This window comes from Protopterus annectens, chromosome 1.part0, assembly GCF_019279795.1.
Source record: "Protopterus annectens isolate FY-2018-M chromosome 1.part0, PAN1.0, whole genome shotgun sequence".
NCBI classification, from domain to species: Eukaryota; Metazoa; Chordata; order Ceratodontiformes; family Protopteridae; genus Protopterus; species Protopterus annectens.
The window spans coordinates 1,363,524,510-1,363,541,286 of NC_056725.1; the positions used below are offsets into that span (position 1 = coordinate 1,363,524,510).

General features: G+C 38.2%; 1 protein-coding gene across 1 annotated transcript; it reads right to left on the minus strand.

The window, feature by feature from the left end:
• Nucleotides 1-314: 314 nt before the first annotated feature.
• Nucleotides 315-16,526, minus strand: DLL1 (delta like canonical Notch ligand 1). The gene is made up of 11 exons (XM_044066885.1): nt 15,720-16,526; nt 15,014-15,313; nt 14,012-14,072; nt 13,313-13,570; nt 11,724-11,784; nt 11,122-11,252; nt 10,838-11,007; nt 9,826-10,042; nt 6,477-7,245; nt 6,261-6,375; nt 315-1,194 (listed from the first exon to the last, which is right to left on the minus strand). Exons 1-11 carry the CDS (start codon nt 15,771-15,773, stop codon nt 1,189-1,191), a joined length of 2,142 nt encoding a protein of 713 aa, XP_043922820.1. The 5' UTR covers nt 15,774-16,526; the 3' UTR covers nt 315-1,188.
• Nucleotides 16,527-16,777: the final 251 nt, after the last annotated feature.

Sequence of the window (16,777 nt, forward strand, 5' to 3'; positions counted from 1 at the left end):
CTGTTTCAATGTATATAAAATAAGTTTATAAATCTATAAATCAGTTTCAAATATTAAAATGATAGTGTGTCCTAAAATCCACAACTCTACTCCAATTCAAAAACATGTAACTCCATGTTTTACATGAAGATATTTAGTTACAAAAACAAATTACAGTTCTGAAAGTTAAAATCAGTTTCTTTGGTTCTTCTTCACTTTAGCCATTGGTCTCAAAACCTAATAAGCATCTCTAATCCTTCTCAGCCATAATGTATACTACACGTATTGGACGGACTGTTAAAGCCAAACATAGATCATTTTTAATTAAACTAATATTTGAATGAAGTATAAAGACATTTTATTGCTCATGTATTTTTAAATACTAATCATTTGACTCTCTAACCAAATTTAAGGCTAGTTTCTGAGTGAAGCAATCTTGAGCTACAGGTAATTATGGAAAGCAAAAATATATTATTAATAATATTTATTTTTGGAAAAATATTTAAAAATGAATCCCTTCATTATGAAAACAGTAAAAAATGCAAATAATATTTTACACAATATTCCATAAATACATTTATGTACAAAAAATATAATTACATAAACCTGAAGTGCCTTTGTACATATTTAACAAAATTAAATTATGAAAAAATGACATCAAAAATACTTAAGATTTACAAACATTCTGAAAAATGTTTACATCTTAAAAAATGCACACTCATCCACGCACAGGCACACGCGCACACACACACACACACACACACACACACACACACACACACACACACACATCTTGACCTAAAAGAACATACTTTAGCATTCAACGGTACTGAAAGGCAGTGTTTGCATCATGACTTCAAGATGAGAAAGACTCAGAGGAATTGAAGCGGGCACTGACCAGTGCATACTCCTTCTGGTGTGTTCTAATCCACTTATTAAATACAAAATAAACGCTGTCCATAGTGCAATGAAATATCCCCAAAAAAGGCAGTGCAATAGGCAATCCTTGAACATAAACCCTGGGTTAGTGTCCATCTTTTTTAGTCATTTTGCTAATTCAGCAGAGAACCAGCTCAGTCTGAATTTAGTCTCTCAGCAACAGCAGCAGCAACAACCAGTGAAGGAACAGTCCCCTGTCTCCATCAGCAGCATTCATTGGAGTAAATCTCCTTTGCACAATTTAGGAAGAGTTCTGACATCACTTCCTGTTCATACCTAAGAAATATTTAATAAAAAACAAAAGAATTAGATCATGTACATCTGGCACAAATTAAGTGACACAATATAATTGTTTAATCAAGAGCTTCTAAATATCGAGACTGCAAAACAAACCCTGAAGCCCCAATAAAATGTTTTGCTTGGATATGGCTTTTAGCAGTGAAACAACAAAATAACAGGACACTAGAACCATGCATAAACAAATGATGAGGACCTTCAACCACTTGAGGTATAACATACCTCTAGCATAAACCCCAACAATAATTTCTTGCTTGTAAAATGATTATGTATAATCTGATAACAGCTAAATTGCTTACAAAATGTTACTTTACACATTCCAAACAAACTCCAACAACCAGCAAAATGTGATACACGACACCAGCCTTAAATCAAGATGATAATTGTATTACATAATCTTGTATATTCCTATATCCAGACCGATTTCGGCTACCAAGCCTTCCTCAATGGATAGAAAAAGGTTTTGTAAAACATAAAATAATCACAAGTATTTATACTGTTTCCTAATCAATGGAAACAGTGGTATAGCCCAACCTAGTGGTTGGAGCGTTTAAACACACATAATGAACTGCACTATGATAAATTGAAAAACACAACAATTCTTGTATATATAACTATTTGCATTGAGAGGCCCAACTAAAACAATTAAATCTTTCAATACATAATAAGTAAAGAAAATAAGGGAAATAATCCTTAAGTTTAATAGAAACCTAAATAACATATCCTATTTCTTGACCCATATATTTCCACCTTCATAATCTGTTTACTATGGGTCTGTAACTAGTTTGATATATCATGCTAACAGATGCATAATACATAACTTGAATGTATATATATGTATATAAAAAATTATACATATAATGAAATATCTAAGTATCAACAAACAAAACTGTTCAATCTCTCTAGAATCCAATAAACCTAGAGTTCATAACATATCCTATTGGAATATCCTGATATGTTAAGTATCAACATTTATATCTGCTCCACGATATTCAAACCTATATGTGTTTATAATAAACTAGTTATAACCCATAAAAATCTCTTGTTATACATTATCAACTACTTAGTTAATATACAATATTGGGAAATGAGATATATGACATTATATTATATGTACATATGTAAGTGGGTCAAGAAATAGGATATGTTATTTAGGTTTGGGCTATACCACTGTTTCCATTGATTAGGAAACAGTATAAATACTTGTGATTATTTTATGTTTAAAAAAACGTTTTCTATCCATTGAGGAAGGCTTGGTAGCCGAAAGCGGTCTGGATATAGGAATATACAAGATTATGTAATAGGTTCATAGGTTTATAGGTTCATACTAGGCTATCTGCCCGAGGGCATTTACAAGCCTAGCCCATCGTTTTGTGGCTTACGCCACCCCTTTAGTATGGGGAACTATACCCATTATTTTGCTGTGCCTCTGTCGAGCAGTGACACTGAGGTAATCCCTGGGGTATATCTGCGATCTCCCATCCATTGGTCAAGATTCCTCTTGAACAAGGCCAGCGAGATGCTCTGCCTCACATGTACCGGGATTTTGTTCCACAGCATAGGGAGTCTTTGGGTGATGAATCTATCCCTCCAGCACGTCCTGTTAATAGCTGTGTCGAGGTTTAAGTCTCCCGCCCTTGTGGCTCTGATGGATCTAGATTTTTTGAGGTGAAGCATATTCATCAAATCTGGGTTTGACATGGCCTTGTATGTTAGGCAAAGGTCACCTCTGAGCAAGCGGTGGCGACTGAATAGAGCTGGAGTTCTTTCAGTCGGGCATCATAGGATAGATTTTGAGACCCTTTATCCTTTTGGTGAGGAACTTTTGTGGCCTCTCCAGCTGCTGCAAGTGTCGGGTCAGATACATTCCGAATGGGGCATTGTACTCAATCATTGGTCTGATGAGTGATGAGTAAAGGGAGACTATAACCTCCCTTGATCTAGATGAGAATCCCTTCATGATAAGGTGGGCAATGTAGAAGGTCTTCCTAACTACTTTAGCTACATGGGTGTCGAATGACAGACTACTATCAACCTGGGTCCCCAGGTCCCTGATAACTTCTTCTGTGCTCAGTGGATTGCCACCTATTTGGTAGCTAGGGGTAACCTTGTTTTTCCGAAGGGTATGACTATGCATTTTTGGCATTTAACTTTAGGCCGTGGCTCTGGCACCAGTTATCCGTTTCTGTGAGACCCTTCTGAAGGATATCTGTGTCAGATGTGTTTTCTACTATGGCCCAGTTTGCAGTCATCTGCAAACTTTGTCAGCCATAACCCTCCTGTGTTTGCTTGTACTTCGGAAAAGTAGATTCCAAACAAGAGTGGGCCCAGGACTGATCCCTGTGGGACACCACTTGTGACAGGCTTTGAGTCTGACATGGCGCCAGCAATTCTGACCCTGTGGGTTCTGTCACTCAGCCAGTTTGCAACCCATCTTGTGATGTATGGGTTAACATTTAAGCTGATGAGTTTTTCAATGATACCCGAGTGGGGTATTGTATCGAAGGCCTTAGCCAGATCGAGGTAGGCTGTATGGACTGCCTTTCCCTCATCAATGGCTTTGGTGACTGTTTCGAAAAAGTCAACCAAGTTTAAAAGGCATGATCTGCCTTTGACAAAGCCAAACTGGGTTGGATCCAAAGTCTGCAAATTCCCTATGTCTTTATTTATGAGGTCCATTATGATCCTCTCCATGGCTTTGCAGATAAGGCTTGTCAAGCTAATGGGCCGGTAATTTCATACATACATAACTTGAATGTATATATATGTATATAATGAAATATCTAAGTATCTAAAATTATCTAAAATTATCATCTTGATTTAAGGCTTGTGTCATGTATCGCATTTTGCTGGTCGTTGGAGTTTGTTTGATTATGGTTTGACCGAGCACGCCATACTTGCGAGGCATTTGGTTTGGTTGTCGTTTGTGACTTTACACATTCCACTCATTGCATAACTTTATCTAAAATTAATAAAAAATGCAGCCATGTAAAATATGAGATAACTAATCTAACACTTTTCTCATTTCATTAGGAAAAAAACTGAATTTTAGTTACTAAACTGAGACAATAACATGGCATAATAGGATACTAAAGTGTTGACAGTGATGTACCTAGACCTGGCAGGCTAGTCAAATAGAAGGTTGCAATTTTACTTGATTTTTATAATCACACATAACAAAAACAGAAGAGCTCTGCTGCCATAACACAACATGCATACATGTACACTTTATAGCAAAGTTAAGGCACAAGATGGTGCACGTTGGGGTTTTTAACACTTCTAGATGACTCCATATTAACTTCATACTAACTCATGAAAAAACAGTTCTTCAAAATGTGAGCCAAAAACAAAGTAATCTCACCACTTACATAGGAAGCCTTTCTTTGGGGGGGGGGCATGATTTCTACACCTCTGCACCTAATATAATCAAGTCTGAAGCTGATGCACTTCATGGAAAGAACAAATCCCTAACAACAGCAAACTCTTTCAAAAAGTCAGCTTATCAGCCAAGTTCTATTACTCAAGTCTAACTTTTGCTGACAAAAAAATAGCATGCTGCCATTCTAGACAGGAACAAATAATCAACTGCCAAATATTTGTAACAATATCAGTGTATACACAAGTCATGGGATACTGCAAAGACTGCATGTTCAAAAAAATAAACACACTTTTTTCACTAATGCACTTTATATCGTGTCTGGTTCTAGATTCTGTTATGAAATGAAGTCCATAATGGCTTGCCAGAGGCCATAAGACAGTTAAGAAAAGCAAACATTGTAACTTCCAGTCCTTCAGTACATACATGAGATGGGTGGACAGACATTTAAATTTGCTTTAAATTTAACTTGAGGTTATAACATTACCTTGCTACTTATCAACATTTTGCAGTTATTTACATTAATGTGGTCTGTTTACAATTTTTAACATATTTTTGGTGATCGTGTATGTTCATGCTGCTTTAAATAAAGTAAAACTGCCGAACCATCATGTAGCTATGCTACCATTACAAAACATCACAAAGACAGCTGCAAGCAGCACCTGATATAGGGATTGTAAAAATGGAAGGCAGACACAAGACTGGCTGGCTTGCCATGGGCTTTGAATCCTTATTCCTTCAGTATATTCATGAGGAAAACTGAAACTTGCAATTGTAATTTGTGGTTGTAAAGCTATCTTGTGACTGAGCAATCATTTGTCATTAGAAAACTATAGTGATTTAATCTGTTTACAATTATGGAGTGAGTGACTGGGTATACTCAAAAATAACAAGTAACATCTGTTACAGGGACTGTGAAATGAGGGAAACACACATACACGATTGGCAATCTAAAATGTCATCTCAATACTATTATATTATAAAGCCAACATGTGATCATTACAAAATCAGAGCACACACTTTAAGAAACGTATGTTCATGCTGCTTTAAATAAAGTAAAACTGCCGAACCATCATGTAGCTATGCTACCATTACAAAACTGAAGACCTGGAACCCATGCAGTACTCTGCCAACTATTCCATAAACATTGTTCTGGGAAAAATGTAAACTACCTGATGATCTCTTTGGCGTTTACAAGTCACTAGAGCTCTTATGAGAGTGAATGCCTTGCCATAGGAGGTGTACCATATAATATTTAACTAATTTCAGACAGCTGGCCTACAGATTAAAAAGGCAAGGCATCTCTCTGCCCCATTGATGATATGGGGTCAACTAGTAGCTTAGCCATTGTAGCACCACCCAGGGAAGGCAGAAAGTAAATGCACTGCCTCCTTGCTTTGACATGTGGAGGTAGGAAAAGGGGTCATGTCTTAGTGGCATGTGTCTAACCCATGACTCTTCAGTGGAGGCCAAGGACAAAGATGTATATTTGTGAGTGAAGGTAGAACAACCAGAGGAGGACATTTGGATGAGCTAGTGATCTTCTCCTCACTTTACCCATTGCATACTCACCACTTTGAAACTTTCTGAGACATGCATAAGAAAATGTTTCTTTCCCAATAAATAAACTTGAATTAAATTTGAATGGAAAAAAGAAGGCCAGGCTTACCTCGGTAGCTATAATGCATTCATCTTTTTCTTCTGATATGACATATACTGACTGGTATTTTGTATCTTTAGATGTAGAATACACAGATTCTGGTCGTTTCCTTTCACAAGACTCACTGTTAAAACAGAAAAGTTGGACTGTTTAAAAAATATATTACATAAAAAAACTGTTGCTTGCAGGTCAAGTGCTATTATTAAAAAAATTTTACTTAGTTACCTTTTTAGCTGTACTGTGCTCTGTATATCAAGTTGTGTATCAATTGTATCACATTTGTTGCTGCACCTGTCAAGGTCTTCTCTGACTGCATCATCATGCTTCAGCTCATGTACCAAATTATAATCCACTGATGGATATCGAGCTTTATAGCCATTTTTCTCAGAAGTATTTTCACTGAGAAAGTCTATTTTCTTGTTAGTGTTTTTGATCTGAGTGGCACCGATTACACTGATGGAGATGTCTTTCCCACGCTGAAAGTCAGTCCGATTGTTCATCGTTTCAGTTTCAGTCTTGCATATGTCAGACTGGCTGCTTCTTTTCTGAGTTTTCACTCTGACCCAGACAAACACAGCAGCACAACCAAGTAACAAGAAGAGGACTAGGATAACCCCAGCGCAAACAGCAATCCAAGGAAAGTCACCATCTGGACTATCTGTAGGACCTACGACACTGCTGGGGAGCAAAAACTGGCAGTTGAGTCCTCCATATCCCCGCGCACATTTGCATACATAGCGATTGTTTATCTCATGACATGTGGCACCATTATGACATGGATTGTGGTCACATCTACTAACTGGGGAACTGCAGTTCTTTCCACTATATCCAGGAGGACAGGTGCAGGTATAGTCATTAATACCATCTTGGCAGGTTCCCCCATTTTGGCAAGGGAGTGCAGCACAGTCATCCATGTTGTCATCACAGTTTCTCCCAGCAAAGCCTATCAGACATTGGCAGATGTAAGAGTTCCCAACATCAAGGCACTGCGCTCCTGAAAAGAAACACATTGCTTACTCTTTTGCTTCACAGTACTATGCAAAACATCCTCTAAGAAAATATTAATAGTCAAGTCCATATACATACACATATACACATACACATACAACTACAATTACAAACTCTTTCTGTAAAGCTTGTGTTAGGATATAACTTTATGTGGATTCTAAATGTTTTATCTACCAGTAAAAAATTATTTTATGCAGTTTGTTCGTATCTGTAAAGATAAGATTGTAAATAACTGTTATTTAGAATACATTGGATTACTCATTACAGTACACTCCATGTCATTTACAGTGTAAAGATAGGAGCTGTTTATCTGCCAGACTTACAGTTCAAAGTACTTCCTTAAAGGGGACTTCCTTGTCCCAAATGGACAACCTGTTCAACCAAATGTGGTGGAAATGTAACAATTTACTACTTGAAGGTGCCCACACCAAGGTCTGTGCAGGTGTGGGTAAGATTATTCTGAGTGACAGAAGGAAATTTGTGATGTTTATGTTTGTCATGACAGGTAAGAACGTCAAGCAATAATATGAATTAAATAACGTTTGCCATTGTAACAATAACTAAATAAATTTAGAAGGGTAAGAGCCCCCACCCCAGGTTCATGAAGCAGCAATAAATCTATATTTAAAGAATCAGAAATAAATTACTGCATCTTAAATTAAATAGCATATACCCTGTTTGCACAGAATTGCTGCCTGCCACTGCACTTGCACGGGCTGTCACCCCCTTAATCCTTGTTCTTTTTTAAATGAAACATAAAATACTGTTAAGGGGAGAGGGTTGAGGATGCAGCATGCCTCTTCACATTATGTTATTGCTGCTGGGGGAATGCACTATATCCAGATCTCAGAGTATACCATATGCTGATTAGACATTTCAAAAGTGTGCATCAAGGGACCAAAGTGTTTTTTTTTTTTACTACTATGCATACTGTAAAATGCCACACATATAATAAAATAATAGAGAAGTGTTAAACCTTGCATTACTCTCTAAACAAGAAGTTCAGATTGTATGAAGACATACACACACACACACACACACACACACACACACACATACAAAACCTAGTGATTGTTATTTATAGCATAAAGCAGAATATATGAATACATCCACATTTCTTAGCTAAGCAAGTTATACAGAGAAAATGGATAAAAAAACAGCTTGCACCCTCAGACTAGAAGATATATAGCTTACTATGTGCTGTACAATATAAATGGCATGGAATTTTTTTTTCAGGATTGCTTGTGTAGGATATTGCACAACCTTTGTTTAACTTTCCTAATAAGATCAATTTTTACTTAAAGGCAATGAGTCTTTTCAGGTTAAAATGCCAGTAAACCATGCAACTGGTTTAACACTTTCACTTATGTACTTATAATTAATTTACTGGCTATGTACATCAGACCATGGACCCTTTTCATACTCAAGTCAGATCATAAATAAATGCATTCAAATATTTAAATGAATGATTTTTTACAAGTATTTATATCTGCAGTGGATTCAGTACACCAGCAACAGCAAATATGTTTGCATTTGCATTACAAACATCTCGCCTGCGTATCTGAACCTACAAAAATTACCACCTAAATTATACAAATGTTTTCAGCTAAACAGGCAAAATAACCATACTATCAAATGATCTGTAAAGAACAAAGCATCTTAACACATCAGCACAGAGGCTCACTAGTTAAACTTTCTTCTTTATCAAAAATCCTAGTTTCTTTCCAAGACACTGGCTGCTGTCTGTATGGCATCTGTGCGTTCTTACCTTGTCTGCACTTGTTTTATCTGTGTACTCTGGTTTCATCCTATCCCCCAATATAGGTTGACTGCCTAAGCAGTTACCCTAAAATGTCCATATTTGCATGCATGCAACTGTCTACGTACTGTCTCTCTCTATGTATATATATATATATATATATAGAGAGAGAGAGAGACAGAGAAAGAGAGAAAGAGTGTCACACATATCGCCTTTGCTCCTGAGTTGACATGAGTTTAACTACATGAATAACAAATGATTAAGCTAATTTTAAAAAATAAACAGTATATTAGCAAGGGAACTGGAAAAATTGTCACTCTAAATATTTAAAGTCACAGTTCAAGTTTAAGTTACCAGAACTAAGTCTTAACTCTTTGAAACCAATTAAATTCTCTTACATTACAATAACAATGGTAATTAAATAAATAATAGTTGTAAGTAAGCAATATAAATTACCACTGTTGCTGAAAAGGGTCTACTGAGATCAGTGACTTGCCCAGGTAATAAACAAAAAGTAAAATAGTAATAAATCAAAACTGGGACATATATGCATGTGGTGCATATAGAGAGATTGTTAATATCATTGGGATACATCTTAATAGCTTTACTTAGCTTCTAAACTACTCTAGGATGAGAAAGAGCAGATTTTATTCTACATAGCTCTCTCTCTCTCTCTCTCTCTCTCTCTCTCTCTCTCTCTCTCTCTCAAGCCATGTCTATTTTGCTCCATTTCGTTTTAAAATGCATTCCAACATTGTGCAGTGAATTTATCACCAGTGAAAAAAGTAATTTCTGTATAACTCTTACCATTAGCACATGGGTTTGAACTGCAGTGGTCAATTTTCTTCTCACAATTAAAGCCAGAATAACCAACTGGGCAAAGGCAAGCATAGCCACCATCTGGGTTATCTGTGCATCTTCCCCCATTGAAACAAGGACCATCAGCACATGTCATGGCACTCAGCTCACAGTTTCTCCCGTAGAAGCCTGGAGGACAAGTACATGTAAAGCTATTTTCCATGTCCTGTTGTAAAGAGAAAAGGGAGAAAACGAGAAGATTGTCAGTGATGTGTGCAACATTTCACACATTTTACAAACCTGCACTTCATTTACACATTGACTACACTACTATACTTTCAGTAAGCATTCAAAAACTGTTGTACACTATTACGGTACTGAGAAATATGAGCATGGGCTACAGTGCAAGCTTGCCTGACCCGCCTAGCCTACGTAACACACATTAATTCATATCACAGTGCATCGTTGTTTCACTAAGGCAGAATATGCACTAAGATTGAGAAAAGTAAAAAATGAAAATAGTTTGTTGACAATGAAATAGTCACGGGTACATTTTTAAAAATGTGTATGCCTTTGTTTCCTGTATTGTAACTGTAAGCATAGCATTAGATCAAAGAAAAAGTATGCTGCTTGCATGTTGATCTACAGACCTGCTATACACCAGTATAGATTGTTCAAAGGTATTTTAATGTGCATTTACAGACAAAAAAAATAAATGGCTGTTCATTTTCTCAAACTGATTCAGTCTTTTTTTTTCTTAACAAGAAGTACGCTGAATTGTGCTTTTCCCCAAACATACTCTTTAAGAATATTAATTTGTGTATAACCTTTGTTTAACTTTCCTAATGAGATCAAAATATTTAAAGGTAATGGGCTTTTTCAGGTTAACCTGCCAACAAAACAAATAGCTCAGATTGCATACTGTTAACGCAGAAAAAATATACAGTTTTCTGGTGTGCTTTTCTATTAATTACAAAAAAACAGTAAGCTACATGCAGGAAACATAGTAGGGCATACTTACAGTGCAGCTTCCACCATTCTTGCAGGGATTAGCATCACATTCATTAATTTCAACCTCACAGTTGGAGCCGGTAAATCCAGGACGGCAGGAGCAGGTGTAACTTCCCTGACCAGTGTTGGTACAAGTAGCTCCATTCTTGCAAGGTTTGTGGTGAGTACAGTAGTTAAGATCTGAAAAGGAGGGCAAAAACAAACTTTTGTACAGGCTGTCCTTTGTAACAAATTATACAAAACTTGCAAATAATGACTAATTAACTAAAAATGCTGTATCAGCAAATAACTTACCCTGATTACAGAAAAGGCCACCCCAGCCCTCTTGACAGTTGCATTGCCACGGCTGTTGACATGTGCCATGCAAACACCCTGGATATCGAATGCACTCATCACAATAACGTCCTTGCCATCCAACCCGGCATCTATAAAAAAAGGTGCAGAGGGTTACAGAGTGATTTTACTTATCTATTTTTTGGGCAGGGGGACTACTATAATCACAGCAAACATATCAAAGCTTAAAGCAAGCATCTGATTTCCCAAAAAGCCTCCAGAAAACTTTCTGATGTGGGAAACAGGAACAGTTTACATGCTGTTATCACTTTCCACCTTCTCCAGCTACTGCTGCCTCTGTTGTTAATGACAAATACTTCTCTACATACTTTTTACTCTGCCATCTGCCATCTCTAATGTTAACATTTAAGTACAACACCCTAATACTCATTAATAACACTGAAGTTTTGCCTTTTTTAACACCTTTAGTTCAGGATTACTATACAGAATTAGCAGAAATGTTTAGTTATCAGTTAACGAAGGACAAACCACTATCACAAAAGAAAGTTACTTATTACTTTCCAGTTAAATATTAATGGTTCATCGGTTTCAAAGATACTCACTTGCACTCCCCAGGTCTGTCACAATATCCATGTTGTTCATCACAACCAGGAAGACAGATTGCTGCAAGAGAACATTTAAAACATAAATTTCATGTAATACATATTTTGCATTATAACAGCATTTCTATTAACAGTGGTAAGTGCCAACACTGACAGCAAATGGTTCATTTTATATCATGCATGTACTCAATGTAAAATACTCTGTCCTTGTTATTCCTGAAATATGCCTGACAACTGCAATACTTTTGGCTATCACTATGGACGGATATTTTCTTAACATAGTTGCACACAAACAAAAGCAGCCTCACAAAGCCCCTTTTCTTCAAAGTCTGGGTCAGAAGTCCTTTTTTAACTATTCTGCGCGTAAAGCTCCTCCCATTAGTACCCCCCACCCCACCCCCGTGTGCCGAGATAAGAGTGGACAGCTGGTGTGCAGGGTGCCAATGCAGGACAGCTGCTCTATTGTCTCCTCTCCCTCGGCAGCTGCCCGTCTGCAACAATACTGCGCCCGTTTCATCCAATCAAAACCAAGCTTGCTTCACGGCAGCCAATCGATCCTTAGATCTAATCTATGACACGCGCGTGATTTCTGAGCAAACTTTTTTATTCAGATAAATAAAGCCAGATATTTTTTTTTTTTTTTTTTGAATTAGGGAACCAAAACAGCATCGATCAATGCACTGTTAAGTTAACCAACCAATTTAGAACGTTTTCACTTATGATAGTAACTCAAGACTGTAGAATATAAATCAGAAAGCTTAGGCTTTTAATGCCACATTTGCTGGCACTTAAGCACGTCTTACTCGGCCTTATTCACAAATATTATACGGGGAGAAGTTACCAATCAAAAATATAAGATACGTTTCACTTAGTTGTGTTACTAAATTAGAAAACAGTTACGTTAAGTGGGGTTGGGCCAGTGTGTGTTTTATTTATAGTTGCAGACTGATTTTACCACATAATTGCAACCTTGTAGCCACTTTTCAGCGCAAATGAGTGATACTTCTGAAAATTAAAGATAGCTGACAACCGTGGAAGACACGGGAAGCAGACTACAAAACACCAAGCTAAGCTGACACATCTGAAATTTTATAGGTGTAGTCTGGGGTGTTCAGAACCGTTGAGGATAGCCTACCTACGCTTACAGACCAAGTTGTTGAAAGGTTATATTTTATTTATGTATCTACAGTCGTTTGTCAGTTGGAAATATACACACGGCACAGCAGAAAATAACCGCAGAATAAATGCCCTGTGCAGTCTAAAAAACACAGCACTATGTTACAGCAGTTAATTAGTTCTATCTACCACAATGCAAAATGATTGGGAATAAAAGCCACAAATCAGCGACGTTTTAATGTTAGTGTTCTTCTTCTTTTGGCGTAATTCACTAAAAAGTTAATATAACTAACAGGTTTCACAACATGCATTTTCTGAACAACATGAAATATGAAACTCTGATGCCTGAAATTATTTACCATTATCTTCGAGTTATTTACCAACAATTTAAAAATGTTATGATGGGCAGGGAAAAAGATATCAGTCAACATCAGAGACGTTTTGCAATGGGGAGCATGGTTGGTGGTACTTACGTTCTGTGCAGTACTGGCCTTTCCAGCCCGGGTTGCAGACCTTCTCGCCTCGCTCACCGCACGTGAAGTGTCCAAATGCGTCGTCACGAGGTCGGCAGAAGGCCGAGCAGCCCTCGCCGTAGTAATGCTCATCGCACACATAGCGATAGGAGTACTTCAGTTCTGTGCGGCCACTTGTGTGCACGTCTTGGGACCATTCATCGCCCACGGTCAGGTGCCGCTGGGTGGCCAGTCGGCTGATAAGGTGGTCCGGGTTATCTGAAAGGAGAAGAGAGCAAACTGTATCATATACGTACAAGCAAAACAGCTCGGGTTATACCGAAAGTATTGCGTATTACAATAGTGACAAATAACTACAACTTATGGCTGGGGGTGCGCGCGCAACCACACACACACACACACACACACACACACACACACATTCCCTCTTCTAATCTCTTCTCATTGAAAGTGCACCATGCCGAAATTATTGTGTACTACAACAGAATAAGATGCAAATATAATTAATGATAACCTATAGTTCTGACTCACACCCACACATCTTCTCTCTTTCCCTGGAAGCGCACCCTATCGAGATAGTTTTTAACAGTACATAATACAAAGATTAAACATATTATTTAAAGCTTCAGTCTGAAAAAGAATTGACGCTGTACACAGCAACAGTAATATTTCTACTGGTGAACTAAGAAAATGTCGTACCTACGGAGAGATCGTCCGGAGAATCGGAGTGCAGAGCTTCAATAATGAGAGAGAAGGTCCCCTGCAAACGCAAACACAAAGACAGAATATAATATCACTGTCTGTAGATTACATGCTGATGAAATACACAATCTTGCTAGCTACTAAACTTTAAATGATAAGGGCTGAGTTCTGAAGATACTTGACTTACAAGGCAGCTGAAACCTCATGCACTAAAATCACTTAATTAGACTTTTACACGATAGAAAGAAAAGTTGCTGAATGATTCATTTTATTTGTGAAATAAAAAATGTGCAATAAAAATGAAGTTTTAAATCCACCACCTTGGGTGGATAGCATTCCAATATAATTAGCCCACAATAAACAATTGCGGTGAGTGTACCGCACGCTTCGGGTGTTGAACTTGAAGCAGTCAACTGCCTTACCAACAATTTCCACTTTTCCGCTAGCATTATTGCAGTTGCAGACAGCCCCTAAAATGGGGCTGCAAAGTTCTGCCATAAGTTTACACGAAATGCCTGCACTGTTTTATTCTGGTGGCTGAAATGGAGCAGGCAGTTTCAATCAGACCTAGTTTAAAATTACTTCCGCGATGGACTTAACAGTTAGTACTGTATATATCTGGCGCAACACACACACACACACACACACACGAGAAAGAATACTCAAGAGAGTCGTGTTTTGCTTGGCTCTTCCACCGGTCTCGGTTATCTAGATGGGTTTGCTGGCTTTGAGCTGAATCACCCAGAGAAAGTCATCTAAAACTGTTTCCAGTACTCCCGGAATGTCCATTTTTAATAACTGAATACAGGAAACTCAGATGAATCTCCACCTCTCAATTATAATATACTAACAACTTTTGCAACTAATTTATGCAAGGTAATAACATTATCTCCTTAGGAAAATTGCAAGCCACTTGCTGCAGCTGTCTGAACTATTAACCAGCGAACATATCCCTCTGAAAGTTTCTAGTTATACAGAGTAAACATCAGGACAACTTACAGGCCAGGTGAAGCCAAATGGGAAGCGAATGGGGTTTGTGAAGGCAACGTCTGCATTGATTTCGGGGATCTGGAAGGAGTTTGAACCCAGCACAGGAGTGACAGCGCTGCCATATGTACACGGTGGATCTGGAGACACGTTCGCCTGGTAGTGCTTCAAGCAGATCCGAAAAAATGTCTTGCATTCACAGTGTAATAGTCCCGAGTCAGCACCTCCTTTGCAACAGTTCTGATTCCCTATCACTCCCTTCTTGTTGAGGAATTCCTGAAGCTTTAACTCAAATACTCCCGAACTGTAAACCTGCAAAGGAGAATGAAGTAGTACATTAGCAACTCTCCTGAAAACTACACTGCAACACTAACATTTCCCCACCAGTCTCACCTGTTCCGGGTTGCAGTTGCTTTAGCGTTTACATAAATTACAACTCAATTAATAGCACTGGTTTGACCGTTTGTTTGACTACCCTAAAGTTACGGTCATGATATTCAGAATACACAGAAAGCAAGCCTTCATATAAACCTCAGTCCATTCGAATCAATTAGTGTAACTTCCCCCATTTAGCCCCTGCCCAGTTTCCAACAAGATTAAACAATCCCAGTAAAATGTGATTTTTGTACATAAAATAATAGAAATGTGGCGTATATAAAGTTTAGGTTGCTTAGGACACATCATATCAGTTGCTGAAACTGAATTAAACATTCTGTACCTGGTAAACCAGAAGACTGAGCAAGGTAGCGTTTACCATTGACCTAAGCGCCATGGTTTGATCGCTGGTTGGCGAGATCCCTTGGGTTTGACTTCTGAGGTTTCTCCTGGAGCCTGCAGTGGAGTCGGCGCTCCTGGCTCAATAGATGTTCCGTTTGCTGTTATTTTTTTCTCTCTCTTTTCAAGAGTCTCTTTTTACTCTGATACGCCCGTCTACTGATTGACAGATCTGGTGAATGACAAAGGGAAGGGACAGCTTACAGGCTTGCTCCGTCTTTTTTCGGTGTCTCCCTTCAGTCTCTCTCCGCTCCTTCTGGATCTCTCTCACTGCAAGTGTGGACTATGATTTGGAGCAGCTATGCCGTGTTTCCAAATTCCAGAACAAAAATAAATAGAGATTAAATAAAAATCCTTAGTATTTTAATTCCCAGTAGCAAGACAGCGCTTCCAGATACATGCACGGTACGAAAATCCAGGTGTGATTAATTCCAGTCTTCAAATGTCAAATGAATAGCATTGCTTTTATAAGCAGCTCAGAACAGTTTTTGGTCTGACCCTCAGATGTCAACCGGATCAGAGTAACAATTTTGATGCAATGAAATGTTAAAATAAATTAGAAGCCTTCATACATCTCTTTCTCCCGTGCACAATGAAAGGGTAGTATGGATCCAGAGAAAGATAAGTTGAGACTGTTTTGCTTGCTGCTGCCTGTGGTGAGGCTGTGTTCTCTGCAGGTCTTGGTCCCCGGTAGTCTCAAACAGTAGTTAACAACATGCAGCAACGAGTGTGTCTGCTGCCGCTGAGTGCCTGCTTCCTTTATATACAGCCTGCCGTCAGCATTCGCAATGAGATGCAGATGAGCATCCCCCCACCCACCCCAATCTGCCGAGGCCCACAAAGAGACACTTTTCAAACGCTCCTCTCAATAGGTTGCCAAATGGTCAGTGAGCTGTAAAATGGGCAATCCTCCTCCCCTCCTCATCCTGTCCTGAGCACAAAATACTCTCATTTACATTCCAGCAAATGTTAACCACAAGAATCCCCTGTACTAAAACAGCT

Coding starts and splice junctions, on each gene's coding strand:
- DLL1 (XM_044066885.1), bottom strand. CDS start 15,773: ATGGCGCTTAGGTCAATGGTAAACGCTACCTTGCTCAGTCTTCTGGTT. Junction 11,253..11,723: donor GACAGACCTGGGGAGTGCAA/GTGAGTATCTTT, acceptor CTTTTTTTATAG/ATGCCGGGTTGGATGGCAAG. Junction 6,376..6,476: donor AGCACAGTACAGCTAAAAAG/GTAACTAAGTAA, acceptor CTGTTTTAACAG/TGAGTCTTGTGAAAGGAAAC.